The sequence below is a fragment of the Homalodisca vitripennis genome, chromosome X (genome assembly GCF_021130785.1).
Source record: "Homalodisca vitripennis isolate AUS2020 chromosome X, UT_GWSS_2.1, whole genome shotgun sequence".
NCBI classification, from domain to species: Eukaryota; Metazoa; Arthropoda; class Insecta; order Hemiptera; family Cicadellidae; genus Homalodisca; species Homalodisca vitripennis.
This window is the reverse complement of record NC_060215.1, coordinates 94770316-94797929: the sequence shown is the minus strand read 5'-3', so window position 1 is coordinate 94797929 and position 27614 is coordinate 94770316. Positions and strand designations below refer to the sequence as shown.

Here is a 27614-nt window from a genome sequence, read left to right as displayed (position 1 = left end):
ATTTGTGAGAGATCGGTTTAAAGTGCCTTCTAAGAACTTTGCCCTCACTGTGTTTAAGAGGAACACTGTCATACCTCACATTAAGTTTTTAATTAGCTGTCACATTATGAATATGTAAATAGGAATGAATATGTCCTGTTTTTGAGCAATTAAGATTAGGCTGTAAACTGTTTTCTAAGCACAAGTTCAGATGTAAGAGTGGATTTTGTTATACCTATGTAGCAATGTCATCATGTACATGAACACAGTGTTGCACAATTATCAGCAGTATAAATATTAAGAATTGAAGCAAGAACAAACCTTTGTGGAGAACCATAGTTGAAGTATATGAAATCACTATGTTTTGGGCAAAATTCAACTTTTACTTCAGAAGACGTAAAATGAGAGAAAAAAGAAAGAGGTCAAGTTTTCCCCAGCTTCAATGAAAGAAGTAAATGCTAGGAACTCATTGGACCACTAACAAATTAAATCTAAACCCAATTTGTCCAAGGAAAATTTACTTTAATAATGGGGAAAAAATTGATATTAATCTCATGTGCAACACGTAACATGTCCACAAGAATTTGTTTGTGTTATTTTTGTCTAACAAACAAAATGGAAAACTTTTTTATGTTTTAACCTGTACTGAGTGTAATCTAGGTAATAGCCCAAGATAGTGTAACAATCCATGCTCAGAAACAAGTGTTTTTATGTCGTAAATTGGGTATGCAAATAAAATTGTATTCAGCCACACAGACTTTACCAAATTAATAAATATATCTGGAATAGGCCTCATAATTGGAAAGACAGGTAGGTAGGTAATGATCCTTGTCTTTGACAGGCATGTTGCCCCATACTAGTACACATAGACGTATCTATAATGACCAAATGGGGGGGAGTTACCACTACCAGAAAATCTTTGAATTTCCCATACCTCCCAGTCAAGCTGTGGCCCAAGGCCACTCTCTTGAAATATGTTTAAATGCTATAATATTAAAAATGGCATTTGGGAGCCTTCTGAGACCGTATTATTTTTATTTTATGACTCATAAAACGGTTATAACTTAATTAAAAATTGTTGGAGGCCACCCAATAACAAAAATAAGAAAACAATGTTATTTTAAAGGGACATACAGAGGCTTTGGAAATTGAATTTTAGGAACTATAAGTCAAATTATTATTATTTATTTATCATATTATTTTACCTTGAACTTATAGGTTATAAATGGACTTCCTGAATATACGTTTTTTATTTGAGAACGGGAGTGTATTTTTACATATTTAAATAATATGTATTGTACATTAAACATTTTTTAAATTTCAAACCATGCCATCCATGATAAAAAGGTATTAGCATTTAAACCAATGTATTAACTTTATATAGTATATAAAACTACACAATTAATCATGACAAATGGAATGTAATCATGTTTGACATCCACATATAGACGCCTCAGATGCACGGCAAACTTAGACATATAAAAACTTACAAAGCACAATATTTTTTACTTTAGTTATCTAATTTCGGGTTTTCATACACAAAGTACACCACAAACCAATTTATAAACTCTCCAATCTCGCTTATCTGAATACAAACACCTTTTCTTTAGCAGTTTCTGAGTAGCAAGTATGCTGAACCTAAAACAATAAAAGTAAAAGTATTATTAAGAAAACCAAATAAAACTTTTGGAAAATATTGCAAGTAGACTATTGGAATAGTGTTTTTAATAAAACAGGTGTTGAAAAACATTTCAACAGAGGGTTCATTTTAATTCGTAAAACTATATCAGTTTGTAACAACCAAAGATTTTAAAATCATTAAATTATAAATAATAGTCAAGTACTTCAAGATGTTTGTTTTCAATTGTAACCATTTGAGGGCAACCTACAAAAATTGTCTTCATCATCTGACCGTGAGGTGGGTGAAATGAAACTCAATGGGATATGATGTACGATTTCCAAGAATGTTCTGCAGAATTATTTTTCAACCACAACTCATTAAATTTAAATCCTCTTCTTCCAGCCAACAGGCCACTCTTACTGTTCAATCTAAGTTTGTAAAATTTCCCATGTCTTAAATTCAATTTCCTTTCACAAAATCCAGTTCTTTGAATCTCTGGATACATTTACTTTTATTAAAAAGAGTATTACAACTAATATTTTTACTTATCTTCTGTACTCGTCAAAAAATATTATTTGAGCTATCTCCTATCTGGATTTCTTGTTCAACTCCTTTATAACTCAGGGTGTCTTCACTACAGATTTGAAAATTATTAAAGCTATCTCCACTCTAAAAACATAGAAATTTTAATCTAGATAGCTTCAGACTAACATCAATTACTTAAATCTTTTCAAAAATGTTTAAAAACTTTTATATTCCTGCATAACGTACAATATAATGAGCAGTAATGTATTACAGTACGCTAGTTTAGTTTATTACTGTACTGTACTTCTTCCTTGAAACCAATAATATATGTTCATCTGAATTTGGGTTTCATCATAATCTCTCCACAATTTCCGCTTGTCCTTATTTCTTCAAAAAGCTGTGGTTTCCATTAAGTAAAAATGAGCACAATCTGTATTTTTTGAGGTAAATAAGTCTTTAGGTCTTTAGGCTGTTGACCATGGACTGTTAGGGTTTTTAAGATGGTATATTTAAGTCAAGACTGAGATATGGTATAGGTTTTTCTTCAATGGATTTCTTTGTTTACCCATGGTCTTACAGATAGTCTGGGGTCTCGGACCACAAAAGAGTTGTAGAGGATAGTTTTCAGCCAGATAGTGTAACTTATTACGATCTTAATACTCCCCTCTTTATTAATTTATAATTGTATTAGTTTTGTTTTTAATAATGACAATGTATTTAAAATTCCATGTTATACTTAGAAGAATAGAAACTAAAATCTAAACATTTATAAAATTTCAATGCCCTACTTTAGCCCTAAACAATAATTAATCTCTTTCTCTTGGAATAAAAACAGCTTTATGTTTATTAATTCAAGGCCAAATCTGGACGTTATCAGTATTCACAGTTTGCATAAAGTCCTCAAGATTATTTGAATATGAGCTTCACATTTACATGTGAACAAAGCAGTTTTGATTATTATTGTTTATTTATATTTTATTCAATAATAAAATAAATTATATACACTAAAAAATAATGTTCTCTTGTATAAAATAAAATAGTTTAAAGAAAACAAACTTAAAGTAAAATATTATTTAAGAGACCACGATATTTCCTTACTTTGGTTGTATACATTTGACTATTAAAATATGTTATAAAATCAATCAAACCCATCATTGTATAACTTCCGACATACCAGAAGTAATTTTATTTCTAAAGGTAGGTTAGCTATAAAAATAAGTTTTGATAAACATTTTTTACATGTCCTCCTCTTAAATTTTTGGTAGAATTGTCTACCAGAGTTAGACAATTTTACAGAGAAGTGTAAGAGTAATAGCGAATGAAATAAAAGATTTTAAAGTTGTACAATTGATATACTAAAAGTGTTGTAATGTTATGTTTTCATTACTACTAACACTGTTGGCACTTATTATTAACAATAGTCCCTAATATACAACTACCACCAACAACAATAGAGATAGGAATGATGTCAAGATTATTACAAATTAGCCGTTAAAAGTAATGATCAATAGGTGTTCATTACCATCACTCGTCATATCTCTAGATTGAAGCATGGGAAGTGTGTGAAAGAGGCTAACTTTGATCATATTTCTAAACCCGTAGGGGCTGCACATGGACTCCAAGAGCAAGTTTTGTGTTGTACTGTCTGTCAGCTGTTATAGATACAACATCAAAACAAATGAAAACAAAACTGAACTATCAGCATGAATGGTTTGACTACGAGTAAAATTTCAGTTTAACACAAGTTAAAATATATCTTGAATATTTTTTTCAATGGGGGGTTTACAACCCCCAAAACACCCCTCCCCCGGGATACGCCTATGCTAGCACACTATACCAGTGATCATCCGTACAGAGACAATCTGTCTTGCAGTGTCTAGACCATAGATACTACAGTTGATTTTTCTGCAGAAATTGTCAACATATTATCTGCTTGTGTATACATATATTATTTTACTTAAAGTATTGTTTTGTCAATTTAAATTATGAGAAAATATATATCAAGAGCTTTTGGATCCATTTTTGTTTTGAAAAGAACTGTGCCGTCTATTTTAACCTACTCTTTCTAAAAATTAAAGACAACAAATGCAAGTGTTTTGGGACTGGTACACTTATATACAAATACTCTGATTTTATCAACTTCCATCCAAGCCAACCACCGATAATTTAAAATGAGTTCTATTGCCAGATTTACCTCAAATCAGTGATTTTCATATAAGTGTACACTAGACCAGAATAATCCCAAGCCTCCTGTGCAAGAAATGAACCTGTGACTATAAAGCTAACTACGAGAGTAGCGCCTTAGACCACACTGTCATCCTGACTTGATGCCTTGAATGTGCAGTGTAACTGACATTACAAACGAACACAGCGATACGAGTAGTGTGTTCTAATTAACTTCTCCATGTGACATTCAAATGCATGGACAACGCTCCTGTATATGCGAGAGTGGGCCACAGCCTACACACAGCAGATGCCACTTGCATATACACAAGTGTGGGACTGAAAGAGTTAAAAATGTTTTTAGAATTTACCAACTTCCTTTTGCTTAAATTCATCTATAAATATAGGCAGACATTTGTGTATAAAAATCAGAGATATACTTTTACTGCACTTAAAAATGCAATCAACAAGTTCATTAAAATGTCATACATTATATACGTTAGTATTTGAACATAAGTAAATAAAATTCTTAACAATTCTAATAATCCCAAGAGTCAAGATAATGTTTATGTATTATTTTAATGTCCTTATGAACAATTTTTAATAGAGCATCTACAATTAATTATTCAATGCGTATGTGTTGATAAAAATACAAACAATCACAGTAATAAGTATTCTCGGTAAACCAAAACATTTTCTTGATTAATTAATTGTGTTTAGTGATTTATAATATACTTTATCTGTAATGATTAGTTCTAAGAATATCTGGACTTGGCATTGCACTGCAATAATGGCATTGTTAATGCTTGTAAAACAACAAAAAAAGAAGTCTGATTTGAGAGTGAACTGTCAAAAACTTTTAAAAAACACTACCTAAACCAAATTAAATCATACGTTAAGTTCTGAGATATTCATTACATAGACATTCTCGTTTAGTTTTAAGAACTCTTTTGTATTGAATTGGCCGGATTTAACTTTAATAGGACTTATTTTATGACAATAGGAATCAGCCAAACCTAGCTTTAAAAAAAACTGTTACCAAAAATAAAATTTAACAACAGGAATCAGGCAAACCTGGCTGAAAAAAACTGTATCTTGCACTTTAACAAATTGACAGTAGGAATCAGACAAACCCAGCTAAAAAAACTGTATTTTCCATTTTAACACGTTGACAATAGGAATCAGACAAACTCCTGTTGTCCAACTTTGGCATGATCACTGTTATTTCCAATGAACGAAATTTTCATTGACTAACATATCTATTGACAATCCTTACTCCCCTAGTTATTAGAACTCAGCATGCCTTCAAAATATCCATGTGGCAATTGTGACATAGGAGTAAGGTTTTCAGGAGTACAATGCACAGGCTCATGTAAAAGATGGTACCATGCTGGATGCCAAAATATTTTGGAGAAAACCCTGAAAAAATGGACTGCTCATGAAATTGCAGAATGGCAGTGCCTCAAATGCAAGGGAAGCTAATCTCCAAAGCTAGACAAAATAAACAGTGATCCAAGCCCAACTAAAAATCCAAGCATTTTTCCCACTACTTTTGGTAAATGTTCTGACCAAAATAAAAATTTAGAAAACTCAAACTCATTCCAAATCGACTCAAAATTAGAAGAAGTAAAGACAAAAGTTATGGACCACGGGATGCTAGGAGATCAAGACTTGGAAACGTCTTTAACATTGGCCGCTGAAGCTGGAACTATTTTGTTGCAGGAGAATATAGAACTAAAGAACAACGTCCAAAATTGTAATAGCCAGATATCTGTACTTGAAATTAAAACACTAGGCTTGGAGGCAAAAATCGAGGAACTCACAGAATTGGAATCCAAACATGTTCAGAAAATTGAAACTCTCCTCAACAAACTAGAAGACCTAGAACAGCAACTCGAAAAATGTAAAAAAGATAAAATTGAACAGCAAACTATTTTTGAGGAATATGACCTAAAGCAAACCGAAATACTTAATAATTACTCTAATAAAATAAATGAACAGGAAAAAAACATTTTAAAATTAAAAAGGGTAGCAGAGGCCTCCCACACCCATGACTTAAAATCTTTCAATAGTATGGAAACACAAACAACTAGCACATACCCTATGCTTAGCAAAAACATACACTTTGACTCTACGCTTCTATTAGATATTGCTTGCATCAGAACAAAGCAGGACCTGATGGAACAATCAATAATAGAACTGAGAAAAAAAATGAACAGCCCATCTACAACAGTTCTTGAACCTGACGTCAAGAAGAGGCAAGACAAAACAAGACTAGATTATAAGGTAGCCCATACCCAAATGAAGCTACACAAATCCTTAAAGTCTAGTGCCAAATCATCCCCAAAACTAAATAAAAATCCTACACAATCACCTCAGAACTTTTTCAGTGTTTCACTGCAAGTTCAAAAATTGAAAGATTCCAAAGCGACAGTAGACTCTGCTAACAAGCCGGCCATGGTAAGTGAAGAAGCTTGCCAAACTTCATTACTTCATCTGAATGATTCTCCTATGACTCAGAGTCATCCTCCGACAACTGACCATATTTTACAGAAGAGTGGGGGAGCCAGCCAAACCAAAAAACTGACCAACTCACAAGACTACTACATAAAACCATCTGACCAACATTCTTCACCACTCACCCCTGCGCACAATAATAACACAAGCACAGGTTGATTTCCCAAACAACTATTCGCCACCAAAACAATGGAGGGATGGCCAAATATATCAAAATAAGAATTTTTTAGACCTTTACCCAAGAAAAACGAGCAAATTCAAAACCAGGATATTTGTAAACTCGGCCCACCCAGCAAACAGTCTAATCTACACACAAAACAACAAGTTCAAATAAATTCAAGAAGTAAACTTCCAAATCAGCTTAACTTCTTCCACCAAAATATGGACAGTATGACAAACAAAATTGAAAGACTGGAACACCTTTTGCATAGCACTAACCCGGACTTTGTAATTCTTACAGAACATGGACTAAAAAGCAATGTAATAAACCACGCCAAGTTGGCTGATTACACACTTATCAGTGCATATGGAAGGAAAGACATATCAAAGGAGGGGTTGTTATTTATAGGCATAAAAATATAGCCAACAAAACTGAAAATTTAGAGATTGAAGAGTACAGCTTAGAAATGGTATGTGAGGTAACGGCAGTAAAAATACACATAAACAAGAAGAAGAGCTTGTTCCTGCTTGGAGTGTATCGACCACCTTGTGCTGACCTTGATTCATCACTACAAGTTCTGGCAGATGCCCTCGACAGCCTTCCTACTCAGAGAAATGACACACTTATCATGGGGGATATTAACATTGACAGTTTAGACGAGGCCTCTAGAGAATCCATTGCACTAAATGCGCTACTGGCTGGTTACAACATAAGAAGACTTGATCTCCCAGCCACAAGAATCTCAGAGACCTCAGTGTCCTCAATTGATATGGTGTGTTCCAACATTCATGACAGGATTAAAGTAGTGGTCTCTCACACAGGTCTATCAGACCACACAGGACAATACTGCACACTGGACTTTCAAAAAATGAAAGCAGAAATGACATACACTTCTAGACAGAATTTTAACTACAACAATCTGCTGTTGGGATTCTGTTTTGACAGCAAATGATGTGGAAGAGGCCTACTTTAATTTCAACCAAACGCTCCAGCTTGCACTTGACGATGCATGTCCAAAAAAAAGATCTTGAACTACACAAAAAAGGGGTAAACGACTGAGGTATGATGAAGAAATTATGACACTTAAAAAGGAGTTTTTAAAAGCGCAAGACAGATTTCTCCTAACTGGCCATCCCGATGACAAGAAGACAGCCACAGATAAAAATAAATCCTACGACAAAAAATTAAAGAAGGCAAGGCAGGAAACATGTGCTGCATACATTGAACAAGCAGAAAACAAAACCAAAGCCATATGGGACACCATCAATAGTGAGAGGAAAGGGAGGAAAGAACTTGACAACAATCCTACAATAGAACTAAATTACAATGGAATAAAATTTACTGACCCTACAGATGTAGCAAATCGCTTTAATTATTATTTTGTAAACATAGCTGAGGAAACACTAAAACAGAACAAAATATATAACACACCACCAATAATTCAAAATCTTCCAGCTACCACAGACAATACTCTTACTTCTTTACGTCCAACAACACCTGACGAGATAGGCAGAACCATTCAATCATTAAAGAACTCCACATCCTCAGGCATTGATGAAATATCTTCAAAAATCCTGAAAACATGTGCAGATGAGCTAATATCGCCTCTAGTGAAGATCGTCAACATGTCCATGGCAGAGAGCACTTTTCCATCCAAGTTGAAGATAGCCAAGGTATTTCCAAAACACAAGTAAGGGGACCTACAAAACATTTCTAACTACCGACCTATCTCACTGCTCTCATCTGTCTCCAAACTTATTGAGAAGATTGTTAAAGTAAGACTCCAGGAACATCTTAGTCAAAACCAATCATTGACAGACAGCCAACATGGGTTTGTTACTGGAAAATCAACCACAACTGCACTGATAGACCTTGCTGAGTATATAATTGAGAACATAGAAAATGGCAACACTATCACCAGCCTGTATCTTGACCTAGCTTTTGACTGCCTGGGACATGATCTTATTCTAGCTAAACTACAAAATTTAGGAATCCAACGAACAGCACTAAAATGGTTTGCAAGTTATCTAAAAGGACGAAGCCAAATGGTAGAACTAAAACACACAAGAAGAGGATTTACAAATACTGTCAGATCTGAATTGGTACCGACTAACAGAGGAGTTCCCCAGGGCTCTGTTCTAGGGCCAATTCTGTTTGTGCTGTTTATCAATGATTTTCCAGAACATCTAGAGGAATACAGTAAGATGGTCATGTATGCGGATGACACTGTGCTGCTTACTGCAAACAGAAACGTAGATCAACTAGAAGTAAACACTTTTATTGCCTTCAATATGACACAAGACTACTGTATGAAAAATGACTTAGTTCTCAATGAAAGTAAGACCAAGCAAATGTCATTTGGGAATAAAAAGTCTACAGTATCTGAAATGCCCAACCTGACAGCAGCTGACAAAATCAAACATCTAGGTGTCATACTTGATGAAAATTTATCCTGGAATAATCAAGAGGACAATCTTTGCCTAAAACTCGGGTCAGCTGTCTATGACATAAAACGAATCAAGGCAACTAGTACCCCTGAGGTAACAAGGACTGCATACTATGCATTGTTTGAAAGCCATTTACACTATGGTATTACTGTCTGGGGTGGATCCACTATGGGCAATCTCAACCGCGTCCTGGGTATGCAGAAAAGGGCAATCAGAGTAATAGCAGGCTTAAGTCCAAGACAAAGCTGTAGAGATGTTTTCAAGAACCTGAACATCCTGACGGTCACTTCCATCTACATCCTAGATACTGTCCTTTACTGTGTGACCAAAGACCCCCCTAAACAAAGTGACGTGCATGAATACAACATCAGATATGCAGGAAACTATGTGCTGCCAGGTCACAGAACAGCCATGTATGAAAGGAAACCGTTGTATGCAGGAGTGAAGATGCTAAACAAGATACCAGACCACTTGAAAGCTGGAGGCCCTGTGCTGATGAAGAGGAAGCTACAGAGATGGCTGCTAGACAAGGCTTTCTACACCCTAAATGAATTCTTTACTTGGGGAGACCCCACATAACACTGAAGAAGCTTATCTATTATACTAATTTGACGCTGTAACATTTCTTGAAGAAATTGTAATAAGGGATATTGTCTATTGTCTATTAATATAATAAACCTCATTTATTAGAACTTCCCAATATCTCAATTTTCTTCCTGGACCCTTGAGATGCTTTATTACTAAGATTTCACTGTACAATATTCTTCTACAGTGTATTGTCAGTTGTAAATAAAATTGGCTGCATGGAATTACAAAGCAATAGTACAAGTAGCAATATAAGTAGAAATAAAAATATTTACTTTGCAGTGGTGTTGAACTCAAATATGTTGTACTCAGAAGGATGCATCCAGTCACACGAGGCACCAGGCACCACATTTGATAGTTGACATATAAGTACCAATAACTCTGTTGATGACACCAGGCTCTGGGTGGTCACGTTTCCTGCAAAACATAAAACCTGTAATTGCGCAATTAAAATTGTGTTTCCAAAAATTTACAGTTACTTGTATATCCTACAGTACTAGAATAATAAGTTTGTAGAATATTCTGAATGACGTAACCTTAAAAATAAAATTAAAAAAAGGTGAGAAACTCATTACCGAATGTAACTGTTCTAAATTAATACAAATAAATCAAATTATAGAAATAAAAATTATTTGAAAAATAAAACCATATTGTAAAAACAGAAATGCCTACATGAGAAAACGCAGTCGGCCACTGACTAGTGATGCTGAGCTGTCAGAATTCCTTTGATTTCAGCAATGATACTTAGCATAAACGTGAAGTGACTGAGCGGAATCTGGACACATGTGACAATATCTCTATCTCTCACACACAGTGTTATGATTCATACAACTCAAAGAAAGTAGGAGAATCTTCAGAAATATGCTTAAAACACCTGACTTTACAGACAACTATCAGTTTCGCATTAAAACTCACTGTCCACGATTTATCTTAAGTCGGGAGCTCAGAGTGTTGGAAACTTGATATCACTGTGTTACTTGAGGTGCATCGCACCACATGCTTTGCTTTATACCTTCCTAAAACTTTAGTTTATTAAAACTGAATAAAAGTAAGAAAGTGAAATTTTATTTAATTATAAGTGAAAACTGTATAAAAAGTTAAATTAAAAACTGCTAAAAGTGTCTGTTAGTAGATGGTTTTTTGTGGCCTGAGTGATATGTGATTAAAATTAATTCTTCTAATATTAAAATTAATATTGTAAGTGATATAAATTAATGCAATTTAACTATCGATCAGAGGAAAAAGTGAATTTCAACTGTAGTGAAAGATAACAGGGAGAATCGTGACAACTCCAATTGGTACGTTATATTTTGATTTTTTAAATTGTATTTCTTTCAGGTACACATTTATTATGCAAATATTTTATAAAATAAAATTACATATATTCAATTAATTGTAATTACTTTACTATGCATATTTTATTCAAGTAAAAATAAACCTGGCAGATTACTTCAATGTTAAAAGTGAAGCAACTTTAGTTTAGTATTAAAACTATGTAATAGATCTTTCATTAATAAACTATCCCAGTATGATCATTTTCAAAATAAATTGAAATTAATTTTAAATAAGCTCGTGAGAAAATAGATTTGGACTAAAATAATTGAGAATATAAAACAACTTAGAATTGAATTAAAAAACTAAATTGTTGTTAAATTGTACACTACAATAATATAATTGTATTTAATTGGACCAGTGTCATATTTTCAGATTAAAGTTTTAGATCACATTGATTTTCAGTGGAATTACACAAAATAATATGGATTTTTTCATTAGCTCATTAAATGTAATCTTTAGAAATATTCCAATTTTATTGAACCATTTTAAATTGACTCTATCAACCAGAGGTTCCAAATTTGAATTGGATTGAACCTTATCAAACCTGTTCTTTTAACCCGGGCATTCTATTTTCTGAAATGTTTTAAAAATTTTTACCTTTAAACATCAAATTTAACCATTTTAAAACTTATTTGCTTTAGAATAAGTACACATCTTAGTATTTCATAACAGAATTTAGGATTACAAAATAGTATATTTTTCCATATAAATGTGCTATAACACTATATTATTATTGCTCAACCTAACAATGACCTGGTATTTTCAACATAATTTTTTACACACTAACAGGTTAATATTTTTGGTTTAAATGCCTCTGATGACACGGTGGCTTGGATGATTGAAACTCAGATAATCGGACTTCTACTGTGCAGTTCAAATTCTGTTTCATAAATTCAATCTTATTTTTTATTGAGGTGTAAAACATGTTTGTAAATTTAGTACAATATATCCAAAATATTTGCTTAATAGGCAAACAAGTGTTTATACAGTATTAACCAAAATGAACAGTACCGAAATGGTAATATTTTATTATGGTAAACACAGTAGCATTACATATAGATTTTACCAATAAATACAAGTCAAAGGAAGCAAAATCGGTTAAACTCAGGTATTAACATGTTCAATATGACCCCCCTTCAGTTTGAGGCAACACTCGTACCGTTCTTGTAGGTTTTGCATAATTTTTATGATTGGGGTTGTTCCATTCTTCTAATACACATGGTTATTTTTTCTTTGAGTTGAACAATAGTAGATGGTCAGTCCTCGTGAAAAATGATTTCTTTCAACATTCCCCCGACGTAGGCGCCCGGTGTTCGGGGGAGTGAGCTGGGTAAGGAAAGTTTGTTCTATGGGAGATGAGACATTTGCTAAAGGTTTGTTGGAGGAATAACGGCAGTGTGACTGTTTGCGCCATCTTGCAGGAACCACTGTGAATTTAACTGCAGGTTTCGTGCACGACAAAATCTCCTGAGGTCTCTCACAAAACGATCAAGAATGGCCTTATATCAATATTGATTTACAGTAAGAGTCTCTTCATTGTTGCCTTAAAAAAAGTATGGTCCCACTATACCCCTCCCAGACACAACGCACCAAATGGTTACACGCTTACTATGCTGTGTCCTCTTTACAACAATGTCAGGGTGTTCAAATCCAAGGAAACGTGTTGTCTGCTTGTTTATGAAACCATTAAGGTGCACATGATATTCATCTATAAACCATACATCACTCAGAAACTCAGGTTCTTCATAGCATATTGCTAACATTGAGCACAGTACTGAACTCTGGCTAGTTTGTTTCTACAGTTCATAGGTTGTCCAGTTGGTATCCTGTAGGGAAAACCACCAATGTTTTTGAACATTCTTCGCATTGACGTATTGCTAGTATTCAGTTTAAGAGAAGCTCGCATTAGGCTTCTTTTCGGTGACTGTAACACTTGCTGCAACACTCTTCCGTGATTTTCATTTGTACAAACAGTAATTGGGCGACCAGAAAAGCCCTTTCGCTGTGTTAAAACACTACCTGTTCTTTGAAACTTTTCAACACTAAGAATCACAGTATTACTAGGCGGGTTTTTGTGGAAATGTTCCTGAAAACGTAATGCAGTGTATGGCAAGCTTGTCACACCCGCACGTCCAATTCCGTATGAGCGAAAATTATGGTCTACGTTAAAAACTTTCTCTACCGTTCTTAGCACCATATTAGCAAAAACTAACCCAAAATAAGAAAGAAGTAATGAACACAAAGCCGTGGCAACAATCGACAATTGAATTAGCTGATCGAGAAGGCAACTACAGTTGATTCAGATTCAGTAATGTATATTATGGCTATTACTGTATAATACTTAATATTTGCATTGTATGAGATAATCAGTTTATGTTTAAGTTTTGAAAAACAATAAATAAGTGTTATACTACTAGGCTACAGTGTTTTATAACATCCAATTTCCTTCACAAGACACCAGTCTTTGCTTTTTGTAACTTTGTAATGTGTTGTGTTAAAGAATTAAAATTTAAATATACATTTTGTTTTAGGTGTAGGCAGTATTTTGATTTACAACCACTGAGGCTTGTATAAAAATCTCACCCTGACAAGAAAATGTGCTAAACTAATTAAATTTACTTTTCTTGAATTAATGGAACAAAGTTATCTTTACCACATTTCCAGTTTTTATCATCACAGTCAACATTATATAAGGAACCATAATAAATAAAGTAGCAACAAGGATTGAAATTAAAGCAGAATGCTCTACTGAAAATAGGAGCTGATAGTTTAAATTAAACAGAACATTTTACGTCTTTATGACTCAACAGGAGTCCACACATAATGTAGCTTTTGTGGGAAGATTCTATTCAGTGTGAATGTTGAATTCAGCTCCATTTCACCTTCCGCTAAGTGCAGAATCTGAAATCTGACACTGCAGTAAGTCATCAAGAGTGCCAATCAATTCTCTAGCCATCCAGAAGGGTAGTTGACTTAAGCAAAGTTGAAATCAATTTCAATAGGAATTTCTGATCTGCTGAATAGTGGATTTCTGAAACACTTTATGTTCAATCTATTTGTCTGGATTGTTAAAACATCTTTAAATGGAATGATTACGTCAAAATTAAGTATGATTTCCATTTAGCAATAATATCCTAATTCCACATTGAAACGCAGTACTTATAATTGAAACTACACATTATGTTACTTCCAGGGTTATGTTCTTGACATATTTTCTTTGGAGATGAGATGTTTGAAGATAAGAAGGATCCAGTTTTTAAAATTGGAGATCTAGTGACTCCTCTCGACCATTTCCATGTTCTTCCTGTAAACCAGAGACCAAATAATAGAAGTAGACTGGTAATTGTACGTTGAAGTGAAGATAGGGTGGGATGAAGAAGTGTGGGGTAGAGGGGGCGGCACAGCGCAGTGCAATCTAGGGTAGACTGTTAACCCTACAACAACTTGGCTGACACTAAGTCGATACACTTTTCCCATATGGATCGGCAGTCTACTTTTATTATTGGTCTCTGCTGTAAAGACTGGTTTATGAATTGGCTGATTGCTCTTGCTGTATTACAAAATGCTTCCCAATTCAGCTGTACAGAATTTGCTGTCTTGATAGTAGTTACTGATAAATTAGTATTACAAACAAAAAGTTAACCACATTACAGATACAAGTTATCAGTAAATCTAACAGACTCAGTTGATTCACTTATTAAATTTATTCAGAAGTCTTTCTTTGTGTTATTTTCCTTATTATTACAAAATTTATTTTTCCTCTTGTCAAGAACTTAAACCCAAGAACTTACTATATTTGCAATGAAATTAAAATTACCTTTATAAAAGGGGCAGATTTAGGGTTATCAAGCCCACTCTACCACTCAACCTCATATCAATCATACCTGGATAGGCGTAGTCAAGTCTGATGGGAGGGGCTGTTGTAAAGTTGCTCTCCCCTTGATTACGAGCACCACAGGTATACCATCCACTACCTTCCATTGCCCCACTAATTCCCTCAATTCGCAGACTGCAGTTGTTAAAGTTGGTTGGTTGGAACCTAGTGATCTGACTGAGGGAAGAGGCTTGGTTAGAGTTAGTTTCGTTTTGGTAGAACCAGATACATTCCTCAACCGGCTCTTGGACCACACACTCTAGGACACTGCTGCTCCCCTTCAAAACATGTACCCATTTGGCAACTGCTCGAAATACAATAGGACCTGAAAACCACAGAGGAGATCAATTTGGTTTGCATTTACACACCTTATAATTGATTAAAAGTATAATGTAATATAAATATAATATGTTTAGATAAAAGAGTAAAGAATTTCACTCACATCTCAATTACAGTATAAACATTTTCCTACTTTCTTATGCAATGATGTAATGACCATTGCTTAGTAATAATCAAAGAAGTTCACTGTTTCAGCAACAACTAAACTCCCATTAACATCAGGGAGTATTGGCCCACAAATACCAGTACAAGGGTTGTGGATTGTACTGTCCTACCATTACAAATAACAGTGATCTGTTTTCTTACAAGGAAGTTACCATCAGTTGATGCAGCTTTTATGAAGCAAGAAATGAAAAGAATATCAATATGCAGTTTTATCACACCCTAGAACATGCTAATTGACAAATTTAAACATTTTTATCCTTTTGAATTGTAAAGTTAGTACAAATGTAGCCATTAACACATGGTGCCAAAGGATAACAAGATTACATAAAATAAAAATAAGACAATGTCTTAGAACTTTTGATACCTGAGGAAGAGTATAGATTTCAATCCTCAAAACGTAGTGTTACATATTTTTGCAATATATTACGATAGCAAATGTAATATTGTTATCCTTTCACATCTTCAATGATCCATAACAAATTTTAAATAAAGGACACAGGATGTGGTGCTCCAGGTATGCCTATGACGTGTGACTACCACCACAGCCTGGTGAAAGGTATACCTGACACTAACACCCTAACAACATTGTCTTAGTCTGACCTCGGCTTTTAAATGAAAAGGTAGCTATGAGTAATATTTATAGTATTTTGTTGAACAATATGGTCTAAACTTCTGGTACTGTAACAATTCAGAAACCCGTGAATTAATTATAAGCTGACAAGCAGTAACGACAATACAGAGGACACTGACTCAGTTGAAAAAGGTGAGTTTAACCCAATATTGAGTCCTGCCATGTCTGGCCTTCATAATACACCTTTTATTGGAGAAAATAAATTGCTTTGGCCTAAACATCCAGAAAATGTGCCTTTCAATTGGGTCTGGCTTTTGTTTGATATTGTTCTAATTGAACAAATAATAGAATGTAACCATAAATGCTGCTTTTGGACCTTAATCTCATATAAATGATTGGAAAAATTTGATATTAGATGAATTAAAGCAAAATTATCACATTTTTCCTTTAAATAATACCATTTTAATTTTGTTCAAAACTTTACATTGTATTAGTACTATTTGTGATTGCAAATTCGAGTGAAGATGGACTCGGTTCTCACACACAGGCTTTTGCTCATGTGGGTACCTTCTCGTGTATATTATTATCACTATATTTGTATTATATGTAAATGAGAAAAATAAATGAAAATGAATGAATGAATTTAAACTTTTGTTGGAATCTTGTCGCACTTGGATATTGACAGACTGAACGAGTAAGAAATTACTGGAAGACAAATTATGCAATTACCTTAAAAATGCAATTAATTTTTATTGACTCATTTTGATTTTGAGATATTTGCATTTCAATAAAAATATTCCTAAAGCCACTGATTTTTTAGCACTTTGTATGCCAGATTAACAAGAAAAATACAACTTGCAAACAACATAACACGTCTTGAACATCTCCTCAACCGCTCGCTGTGTGCATGAGTCAGTCATTGTGTAATCTATTGGCATCATTGAACACTTGCCATGAGTCCACAGTGCCACAGTCAACCTGACTTTGCCTACTACACATGGGACCACAGACCAGGCTTCAGATTTCGTTGGATTCAACTGTGCTTTCATTTAAATTCTGTTAGTTGTAACATATTAATATATTTTGGTAAGTAAACAGAATTGATTTCCATCAGTATTGCTTAACCAATGACAGTGCTGTGAATGTCATAGTTTTAAATGATTTCTTTCTATAAACTTAGTTCATGTTGTGTAAACTTCATACTGAAATTCTGGATGTTGCAAAGAAATTTGACAGTGTCTGTTACTTACGGTACCAAATGGGAATGGGATTGTTTTTGAAGTGGAATATGAGAGGTTGCAAGTTTATAAAATAGCATGGGCGAATATAAGGGAGTCAAAGGAGACTTAAGCCCCCCCCCCACCAAAAGTTTGGAAGACAAACATTAAAATTGTACCCAGTAGTTTGCTTTATGCTATAACACATTTATGAGGGCTTAAAGCTCAACAATTTCCTGGTGAAATATTTTAGAGCCCATTTTTTTGAGGGTATCCTATATTCCATAAACCACTCACTGTGTGCCCCCGAAATAGTTTTATTTAGTGTATTCGCCACCGTCACACAATCTGTGGTGTAAGGCTGAGTGATCCGTTAAATTTTTAGCTTTTGTTGATGGTCTTCTATTATTTGAGGAGTTAAAATGAGTCTTAACACAAATTAAAATTAGATGGAACAGGGGACAGAAATAAAGGGCTTACCTGTAATCCAGCTAAGGTTCTGTCACTTGTTCCAGTCAGTAAAGTTAAATAGAGCAAGGAAATTACAGCTCTTTTGTACAGTGTGTTTCACAAAAAAGGTTTACCTGTTTCCACTTGCATGACATGCTCATTTACTGGCTGAACATTTGAAAATGTATTCACTTTTCAATTAGAACATCAAGAATGGTGTGTTAAATTTAAATTTATAACTCCAGAAGCAGAATGGTAATCGAAAGAAAAATATTTATAATCAAGTACATAAATTGTTTTATTATGTTCATAAAATAAACTGTTATTGCTACAAATATAATTTGATAGAAACTTTTTCAAATACCACAGAAAAGTTAATTTATTCAAATTGAAACCTATCCACAGTAACACACGAGTAACAGATAATAAACGTGTAAACCTCTTCGTGGGACACACTGTGTCTGTATCATTGTCACTTTGATACAAAGTGAGGCTTCTGTACCGCTTGGTCTGCATTGGCAGAAGGTAGCTTGATCAGTTATTACAATAATGGTATCCAGTTGTTATGGTTGGCTCTGCCTTAAAAGTATAATATTGATTGCAATGATCACCATTAACATTGTACAAAATCACTTGTTGTGGAATTAAGTTGTTTTAAGAGTGCTGAATATTTATAGGTTTAAGTTTTACATCTCGACTGCTTAGAGGAATAAGGTAGTTATATAAGAAGTTTTTTTAGTTAGAACCTATCAGAGCTATGGGAGTTATACCAAGTCAGGTAGAATGCCCACCCATACCAATGTTTGGGAATTGGTTGCATTGAAATGGATTTTTTGTGCCAGTGCTCTTCTTATCATGTGTTTCCTTATTATTATCCTTTTCCATTTTGTGTTTTCATGTACGTTGCTTGTGATGCAATATAAAATAAAGCGTACTCAAAATTAGAAGTAAAAACATACAATGTTTTAAAGCGCTTCTTTAGAATTACCTTCAGTAATCAACATTTTTTATTTTAGACTTAAAGCTTTTCCTACAACCTAGAAATAAAACTAGCAGGTATTTCTTATATCTGACCAGTTTTGACAACAGTGAGGCTGAAAGGTCGAGCATAGCTGACATTGGGGTGTAAAGGATCTCCGTAACGGACAGCACACTGCCAGATTCCTTGTAGGTTCCTCTCCACAGCAGGCACCACTACACTACAATCGTAGCCATCTACGGACGTGAAGTTATACTTTACTACTCTCTCCGACACCTTAGACTCGTCTTCATACCACGTCCAGACACACTCGTGTACTGCTGAGTGCGTGGAGCAGTTAAGCGTTACTGAGCGATTTTCGGCAGCCAGCTGGGTGCGTGGCGTCTCCAAAAAATGCACTTTACCTACCAACATTAAATTGGACTTAAACTTAACCAGAAATACAAATTTTAAAATATTTTCATTCTAAATTATAGACTTATTTATAAAGTGTGAGCCAAACTTAGTATATACAAACTTGGATTAAACTGTGTTGCATTTGGAATAGAAGCATCTATATGCCTATTTCAACTTCCATTTCTTATAGAACTAATAAGACATTTTTACAAAGTGTTGCATTGAATCAAAAAGTTATTTTTGTAATTGAAAGAGTTGAATACGATTGTGTCAATATTTCTATTCAATTTATAAGCTTATTAAGCACAATTTCCTATTTCTTGACTTTACCTTTTGTTTAATATCAGATCATTTACATACAAATTGAAAGCATTTGTGCACTTCAGTCCTACTCCTAATTCTACATTAGAAAAGTAAGATTGTTTTCTGACTAAATTTAAAAAATATTTTAAGGTAGTACAATTCTAATTGTAATTGATAAATAAGGTTATTTCAGAATAATTGCAAATAACTTTAAAAAGCCAAATTACCTCAACACACCTTCTACCATTATATGTTGGCATGTGTTCCAATTTCTACAGACTATAAAGTATTTGTACTCCCCTGGTATAAAAATACAAAACTTTGAAAAACTGTTTTTTACTAACTCGGGGTTTTGACAGTGACCACTGTTGGCATAGCATCATGGTACGGTTCATCATCTTGGAATCTAATGCTGCAGACCCACAAACCCTGGTGTTTCATCAAAACATGATCCAGGAGCAAGGAACAGTCTCGGCTCTCATTCCCAACTGGCTGGAGTGTCCTGAAAACTACCCAAGGGAAAGGGTCCTCCACCTCAGTATAAGTCAGAGACCTCCTTCTCCACTGACATCCCTTGGCTGGCTCTTCAGCGACACAGCTCATCATCAGTTGTTCACCTTCAGCAACGCTTATTTCTCTGCTTAGAGTTGATACAATTATATCTAAACAAAAATTGAGAATACTTTATACAGACATTTTATTATAAAATGTAATTTTCAAAGCTAAACATATGTCATAAGATGGTGAATACTTGTACATCTTACTAGTCAGATAAACCAAATTACATTAATTGCAGTTAACTAACGCAAGGTTTACTTTTGATAAATATGTTCCAGTTCATTGTTTTAATAATGTTTCCTTATAATTACAGCCAAACTAGTACAATTTTGTTGAAATAAACATTGTGTTTTGATTTGAATCAGTAGCCTGCCTTACAGAAGGGGAAAGGAGTTAAGAAGCCTAGTAGCCATGAAAAAACATTTTTTATACTCCAAAGTAAAAAAGGTAATTTAAATAAAACTGTAAAAACTTCAACCTACAAGTATTCTTTTCAACTCATCAAAAAGGGGGATGATTTTAGAAACTTACATTCGTATTTTATGCATAATATACTTGAGATACTGAAAACAGCACTAAAAGTATTAATATTAATCAGGCCATTTTTATCTAACTAAAACTCATGGTACAACCATTATCATATAAAAAAATCATGAACAATCCAAAAATTACCTAAAGTACAGAAATAAAATATTTATAAGTTAGGAAAATAATAGGGAGATAACACACTTTAAACTTCTGTAGGCTATAATAGTTTTGTAAATAAATATCAATGTGTTGGAAGTGCCACTAATAAATCAGTCAATTATAATTTTCTCAGTTTAGACCTATAAAACTTGGACTACTGAGCACGGTAGTGGCTAATGTTGGGAGACACACTAGACAAAGCTTATGTTACTGTTGGTAGCCAACATGTTAAAGTAATTTTATACACTTGTTCATTGTCAAAACAAAGACTTTGCATTTCAAGTTGTAAAAAGTTTCATTTCAAACATTGTATTTTCTGTGTTAAGCGAAATTTAAACATTTTTCAAAATCAATTTGTTTAGCTAAAAATATGTTATCAATTTATTACTAGAAAAGTTCTTACAATCTTGATACCTTTTTCTCAAACAGTTTTCTTGTCTCAAAAAATTAGTTTTTATTTTTCCTCTATACCTGATACAGTTGCATAATATATTTACCTCCTCTAACAGTCAGTTGGGCAGATCTGGAAGCTTTGAACTTGTTAGAGTGGATTGGTTTGACATGACAACTCCAAAGACCCTCAGGATCCCATGTGATGTTGCTGAACATAATGGAACAGTCATTTTTATCTGGAAGGAACTCTCTCATGAGGACCCTCCATGGTTTGTTGCGTCCTAGAGGCTGCCAATACCATCTACAGTCTTCTATGTGAGACTCTTCATGGACCTTACATTGTAGTGTTCCTGTCTCACCCACTCTCATCTCAGTATCCTTTGGCTCTTCTGTAAATTCCACTGGGAAAGCCTCTGAAATAGTATTAAGTAAATCAATATTATTATTTATGAATGTCAATTACAAACTTCCACTCATACTTTTTCCAGGGCTGGATTTACATATGGGCTGAATGGACTACAGCCAAGGACAGGAATTTACTTTTTTTTATTTTTAGCTTGGTTCCCACAAACCCCAACCTTAAGACCTTAATCTGCTGCCTCTAGTCGATCAGAGGGATTTTGCGATCGAACTTGTCAATTGTAATGGACAAGAAGTCCAAAAATATAATCATGAAACTCAGTCAAGGTATGTCAATAAAATAAAATTGTGCAATGCCACTTTGTCTGCCTCACATAATCCACTTTCATTATCAAAGAGTACACCTTCCCTGCCCACTGGTTAGCGACTGGTTAATCAAATATTATGTAATAACAATTTACAAACGCAGCTACAATGTTAACATTGTATTTTGTTTCGCAGTGTATTTGTTCAAATTTTGATTCAACTTTCATATAAGGTTTACTTTACAACATATAATGATTTAATTATTTTCAGTAAACAGTAACTCATCAACATAGAATTGAGTTATTTTATAACAATTGATTTTAATCAAACAAATATATGCAACAAAGATTTTTTAATATTGCATGGATGGTGGCAGCAATGTGATTTATGCACAATTGTGCAGTGCCATCACATGTAGCTTTACACAAATGAGTGATAGCTTAACATATTCACAACAATGGCTCATTTCCGGACTTTTTTATTTCCAGTTGAGTTTTTCAATAATAATAGCTTAAATCTGTAATTTTTTTAGCGTTAAACGTCTAAGTATAAAAAAAATGTAAATAGGACAGAGTTATACAATAGTCCAAGGTTTTTCACACAAACAAACTTTTCTGTAACATAAATTGAGCAAAACACATTTAGGATAAATTTATAGTGTTGGATGCAAGTCCTAAAAAAGTTTTGGATTAAGGTAATGTTCTGTCTTTCCAGTGATTTATACAGAAGTTGTGCTGGCACCAGAAAACAAACACTTCTCCAACATTAGCATTAGTGTCATTTATGATAGACTGGAGAAATGAATCATCATGAATTAGATTGAAATAATCGATAGGGGAATTTTGTCTTGGCAAGGTAACACATAATACAGTGGACTGATTAAATTTGGAAAAAGCTCACTGGATCATTAACGAGCAATAGTTTCAGATGAGGAGTGTTATTTGTGGTCCCTGTTTGACATCTCTGATTGTTTGGGTTAGACCCAAAAAATAGGAAGCGACTGATTACTCATGGACATTTATTGGCCCCAATCCAAAGATAAATCCAGAATAACTGTAATCACTTGGTCTTTAACTAATACTACTACTATGCTGATTTATAGCCAGAATGATAATGTATAATGATTTTACTAATTGTTAAATTATTTTGGATCATGAAAATTATAACTTTTATCATGACTCATTTTAAAAACTAAACTAAAAACACACACAATATGGATAAAACAATCTCATGCTACTATTTCATGACTTGTTTCAGACTGATCAAAGTCAGCTATGGGTCCAGACTAAGTAATAACAGTAAAACATAATTGGAGATAATTTCCTATAAGAAACGCCAAATGATGTCTGCCGCATCCACTGTGACAATGTCAAGCATTAAGGGCCAATGTGTAAAGTTGGAAGGAAAGATGATCCGTTACCTTCCTTGTGCTCCACCTGAATGTAGACAGTGTCAGTGAAAGTGAAGTGGTCTGAGTTATCAGTACGAGCCCCACACCTCCAGGCGCCCACCTGCTCGTAGCTGACATGCTCTAGGCGGAAGGAACAGTCTGTAGCACCTTTTGGAGGTCCTTCTGTCACCACCAGAGGTTCTGACTGCCCTTGCTGTTGAAAGCTCCACTGACAGCTCACCACCGGGATGGCTGTCTTGCATTCTAATTCTGCTTCTCCCCCAATGGAAAAAGTTCGATTCACTGGCTTTAATTCGAAAGTCACAATAGGGCCTGTTACAAAATAATTATAGACTTTAACTTTTAGTACAACTGTAACAGCTAAAGATGACAAATGCCAGAGGTAGTACCAGGTGCCAGAGGAAGTGCCAAGTGCAGGTGTACATTTTACTTGAGAAATGCAGCTTTTAGTGCAGTGAAATGAAAGCTATTAACACGCTGACTGTGGCAGAAACCTTACGAAACATAATGATGTTAGGATTAACTAAGATTACTCAGTGATAACACCGCATTGAAGGTGTTAACTACATGTATTATAGCTAAGCAGTTATTGTCACAGACACCTTGCCACATAATAATGTTGAGAGTAACCAAGATCACTCAGTATAGAGCCGCGGTAAAGGTGTTAACCCTGTAAGTGCCAAAGTTCTAACAGTGTTGTTACAGGCTTCTGCCAGGTTCATTTACCTCACCCACCACAGTCAACTTTAGCAATGTCTTCATTTATCAAACTACAATCAGAATCTCTTGATTCATCATGTCAGGTATTGGTTGATAAATTGAATGTGAATCCAGATCGCCATCATTCTCAGAAAAGTTACACTACTGAATGCCTAACTCACAACAACGCACCGGACGAATCTAAAATTGATAAAACATCCTTATCATTATTACAACCAATTCCTGCCATAACGATTGTACCACAACCAATATAGAAAGAATAACTTGCAGTAGCAACTTCAAAAACACAATTGAAAAATTAAAAAAAACAATAACTTTATGTTTCTAACGTCCAGGTAAACTTCACCAATGTGCAGTTCAGTGATAGTTCCTTAGTTGGCCATCAGATTGAAGTAGCAATTAAACAGCACTACTGTGGATTTGCAGTAGTTTAAACAATCACTACTAGAGTCCAATATGTATAATGTTACAGCTCTCAGGTGTTGTGTAGTGAAGCTGTTTGAAACATGTTAACATAGGTGTTATATAAGGGGCTATAATATTCATAATATTTTTGTCATGATTTTTCTTGTGTTTTAATATCAATAAATAAAAGGAATATGACAAATGTGTTGTAATGCATAAATCTTATGGGTATACTTAAAAAGATATTTAAAACCAAAAATCTACTTTTCTCTTATTTTTACCAAAAAATCATATCTTGAAGTTAGTTTTGTTTCCATTACTACTACTATCTTGTTGAGGAACAAGAGATGAACAGATTTCATGCATCATACTTAGTTTAATTTACTATTTTATATATATATATATATATATATATATATATATATATACACAGTCACAAAATAACCATTGACTTTAACTTATAGTATCACAGTGACATCTTTGGGTGACAAATACCAGGTGCTAGGGGTAGTGCCAGGTGCCAGGGTTAGTGCCAGGTACAGAGGCACCTTTTGATAGAGAAATGATGCAGCTTTTTGTGCAGTGAAATAAAAGCTATTAACATGTTTACTGCGGTAGATGCCTTACAGCACACAATCATATTGAGAGTAACCAAGATCACACAGTATAGAGCTGCAGTGAAGGTGTTAACTACAAGTATTATAGCTAGGCAGTTATTGTAAAAAATACAAAAAATATATAAAAATAAATCTTTTCTTCTTTTGACCAAAAATCATATCTTGAAGTTTTTTTTCCATTACTACCATCTTGTTCAGCAACAAAAGGTGAACAGATTTCGTGCAACATACATAGATTTAGATATTCAGGGTGGTGCATATGTCAGTTTCTCTATGAATTGGGATATTTTGTTTCGATAGGTTGGTAACAATTTTAAGTTGTCAGCAACACAGAGTAAGTTCATAGTTGTCTGTTCCAGTGGCTAGTGTAAAGTAACGCTCTTTGCATCTGTTATTTGTTTGTGTGTATTTTAAAAATGTTTACAATCCAACAACAAGTTTACATCCTTCAGTTATGATGGAAGCATAAAAAAATACTGCTATAAAAATTGAAGAATTTAGTGGTAAATATCCAGGTGTCACGATACCCATTCAACAATATATGTGGAAATTAAATAAGAAATTTGAAAACACAGGAAGCGTTTTAAATGGCCCGAAGTACGGTCGTCCACAATCAACTTGCAACGAAGAAAACCTGCAGACAGTTGTTCAAGCTTATGTAGCCAGTCCTGGTAAATCAACTCGTAAGGCATCTGTTGAACTAGAAATATCAAGAAGAAGCGTGCAAAGAATGTTAAAGCAATTAAAATTTAAGTCATACCGTCCATCTTTACTCCAAGCGCTTCACGAGGATGATTCTGATAGGCGATTGGAATTCTGTGAGACAATAATTATCTGCTCAGAGGCTGATCCAAATTTCTTGCGATCAATTTTGTGGTGTGATGAGGCATGTTTCAAACTAAATGGAAGCCTTAATTGGTATACTGTATGTACTGGTCGTATGTAAATCCTCATAACGTAATCGAAGCAGAACTCAATGTGCCTGGTGTTATGATATAGAGAGTATTTCAAGTACTGCACTGATTGGTCCTGATTTTCTTCAAAGAAATTTTAACTCAGAAAGTTACTTACGGTTGCTGAAAGAAGTAGTAGTTCCTGAGCTCAGAAATAATCCTGTTTTCAATATTCATTTGCTTATCTGGTAAGAAGATGTTGCCCCAGCACATTTCGGCATCCAAGTTGGAGAGCTTTTAAATAACACTTTTAATGAATGGACTGATTGCGTGGTACAATTGATTGGCCTGCGCACTCGCCAGACCTGACCCCATGTGAGTTTTCACTGGGAGTGATTTTTCATCATAAAGGAGACTGTGTATGCTTAAAAACCACAAAATCTTGATGAACCCAGAAACCTAATTAGAAATGCATTTGAACTTGTTAATAGCAATAAATCTCTACTGCTACAAATTTGTGATTCCTCTCAGTCGTATGAAGTGTATAAAAAATCAAGGTGGACATTTCGAACAACTGCTATAACATTGTATAGTAATATGTAAGTAATTTCATATAATGAATTTGTGTTCTTGCCTAAAAGTGTTGTATTCAATTAACCTATAACGTCTTTAAATTTCTCTTCTGGGGAAACTGACATATGTGCTACCCTGTAGGCTATAAACACAACATTTACTATTTAGATATAAACACATTTTACTGTATTGGCATAATGTATTAATAAAACAAAGAGTAAGTACTAAACGGTTGGTAAATTTTTTAAAACATTTTAAGCATAAAGTTACATATCGTTATGTATTTATACTTTCCCAACATAGTTTTACAAACATGAGCACATAAAATCTAAAAACAAGTTTGTAAAATATTTTTGGGCTATAAACTAAATATTTTTTCTAACAGGTTAATTTTAAATTTATTTAACAGTAATGTAACTTAATGTAACTTCTACTTAAATGTAGAATAGAGCAATTTTACAATTAAGATATGGATGATGTGTACTAAAAATGCTATGATATGGCAAACAATTAATGGTGAACAGACGATTTCCAAAACAATCAATATCACTAATTTTTTGGTGCTTACTTGTATATATTTTGCTCAAAGTATATAAATTTTAAATCAGCTGATGATTGTAATCAAAGATCTTGGCTACCATGTAAGACGGTAATCACTAAATTTAGTTTGCAAAACAAATTTGTACTATACATAATGCACTCTAACATTTAGTGTGCGATGGCATTTCTCGCTTCTAACAGTCAGACACTCTCTGTGACTGCTAGCAATAAAAAGTTAATAAATTAAAATTTAACATCAACTATTTACTTTTCAGTAACGTGCCATAAAACCAGTTAACAATTTGTACAATCCCTTTTTGGATGTGATATTTTTTTAATTTGTATGTCGTAGCCCTTTGACTTCCTTGAAGAGAAATAAAAGGAAAATTTTGTTGATCCACCATTTTTTAGAGGTACAAAAAAATCAATAATAAACACAATATATTATATTTTTGTTGTTGGATGTATTTTTTGGTGTCCATGTACAATACTGTGAATACAGTTGGTTAATACTAAATTGATAAT

The 27614-nt window shown here is 33.9% G+C and overlaps 1 protein-coding gene across 2 annotated transcripts in view; it reads right to left on the bottom strand.

The window, feature by feature from the left end:
- The window catches only part of LOC124369589, an 80661-nt gene that overhangs the window by 3243 nt on the left and 49804 nt on the right, over positions 1 to 27614 (bottom strand). The window contains exons 3-8 of one of the 2 annotated variants that reach the window (XM_046827632.1): positions 23351 to 23653; positions 21369 to 21677; positions 19971 to 20288; positions 19023 to 19331; positions 15217 to 15531; positions 10273 to 10414 (exon numbers count right to left, since the gene is read on the bottom strand). In XM_046827632.1, the coding sequence (XP_046683588.1) occupies positions 10273 to 10414; positions 15217 to 15531; positions 19023 to 19331; positions 19971 to 20288; positions 21369 to 21677; positions 23351 to 23653 (1696 nt within the window). The remainder of the gene's footprint in view (positions 1 to 10272; positions 10415 to 15216; positions 15532 to 19022; positions 19332 to 19970; positions 20289 to 21368; positions 21678 to 23350; positions 23654 to 27614) is intronic. The other variant, XM_046827633.1, reaches the window with a different exon arrangement.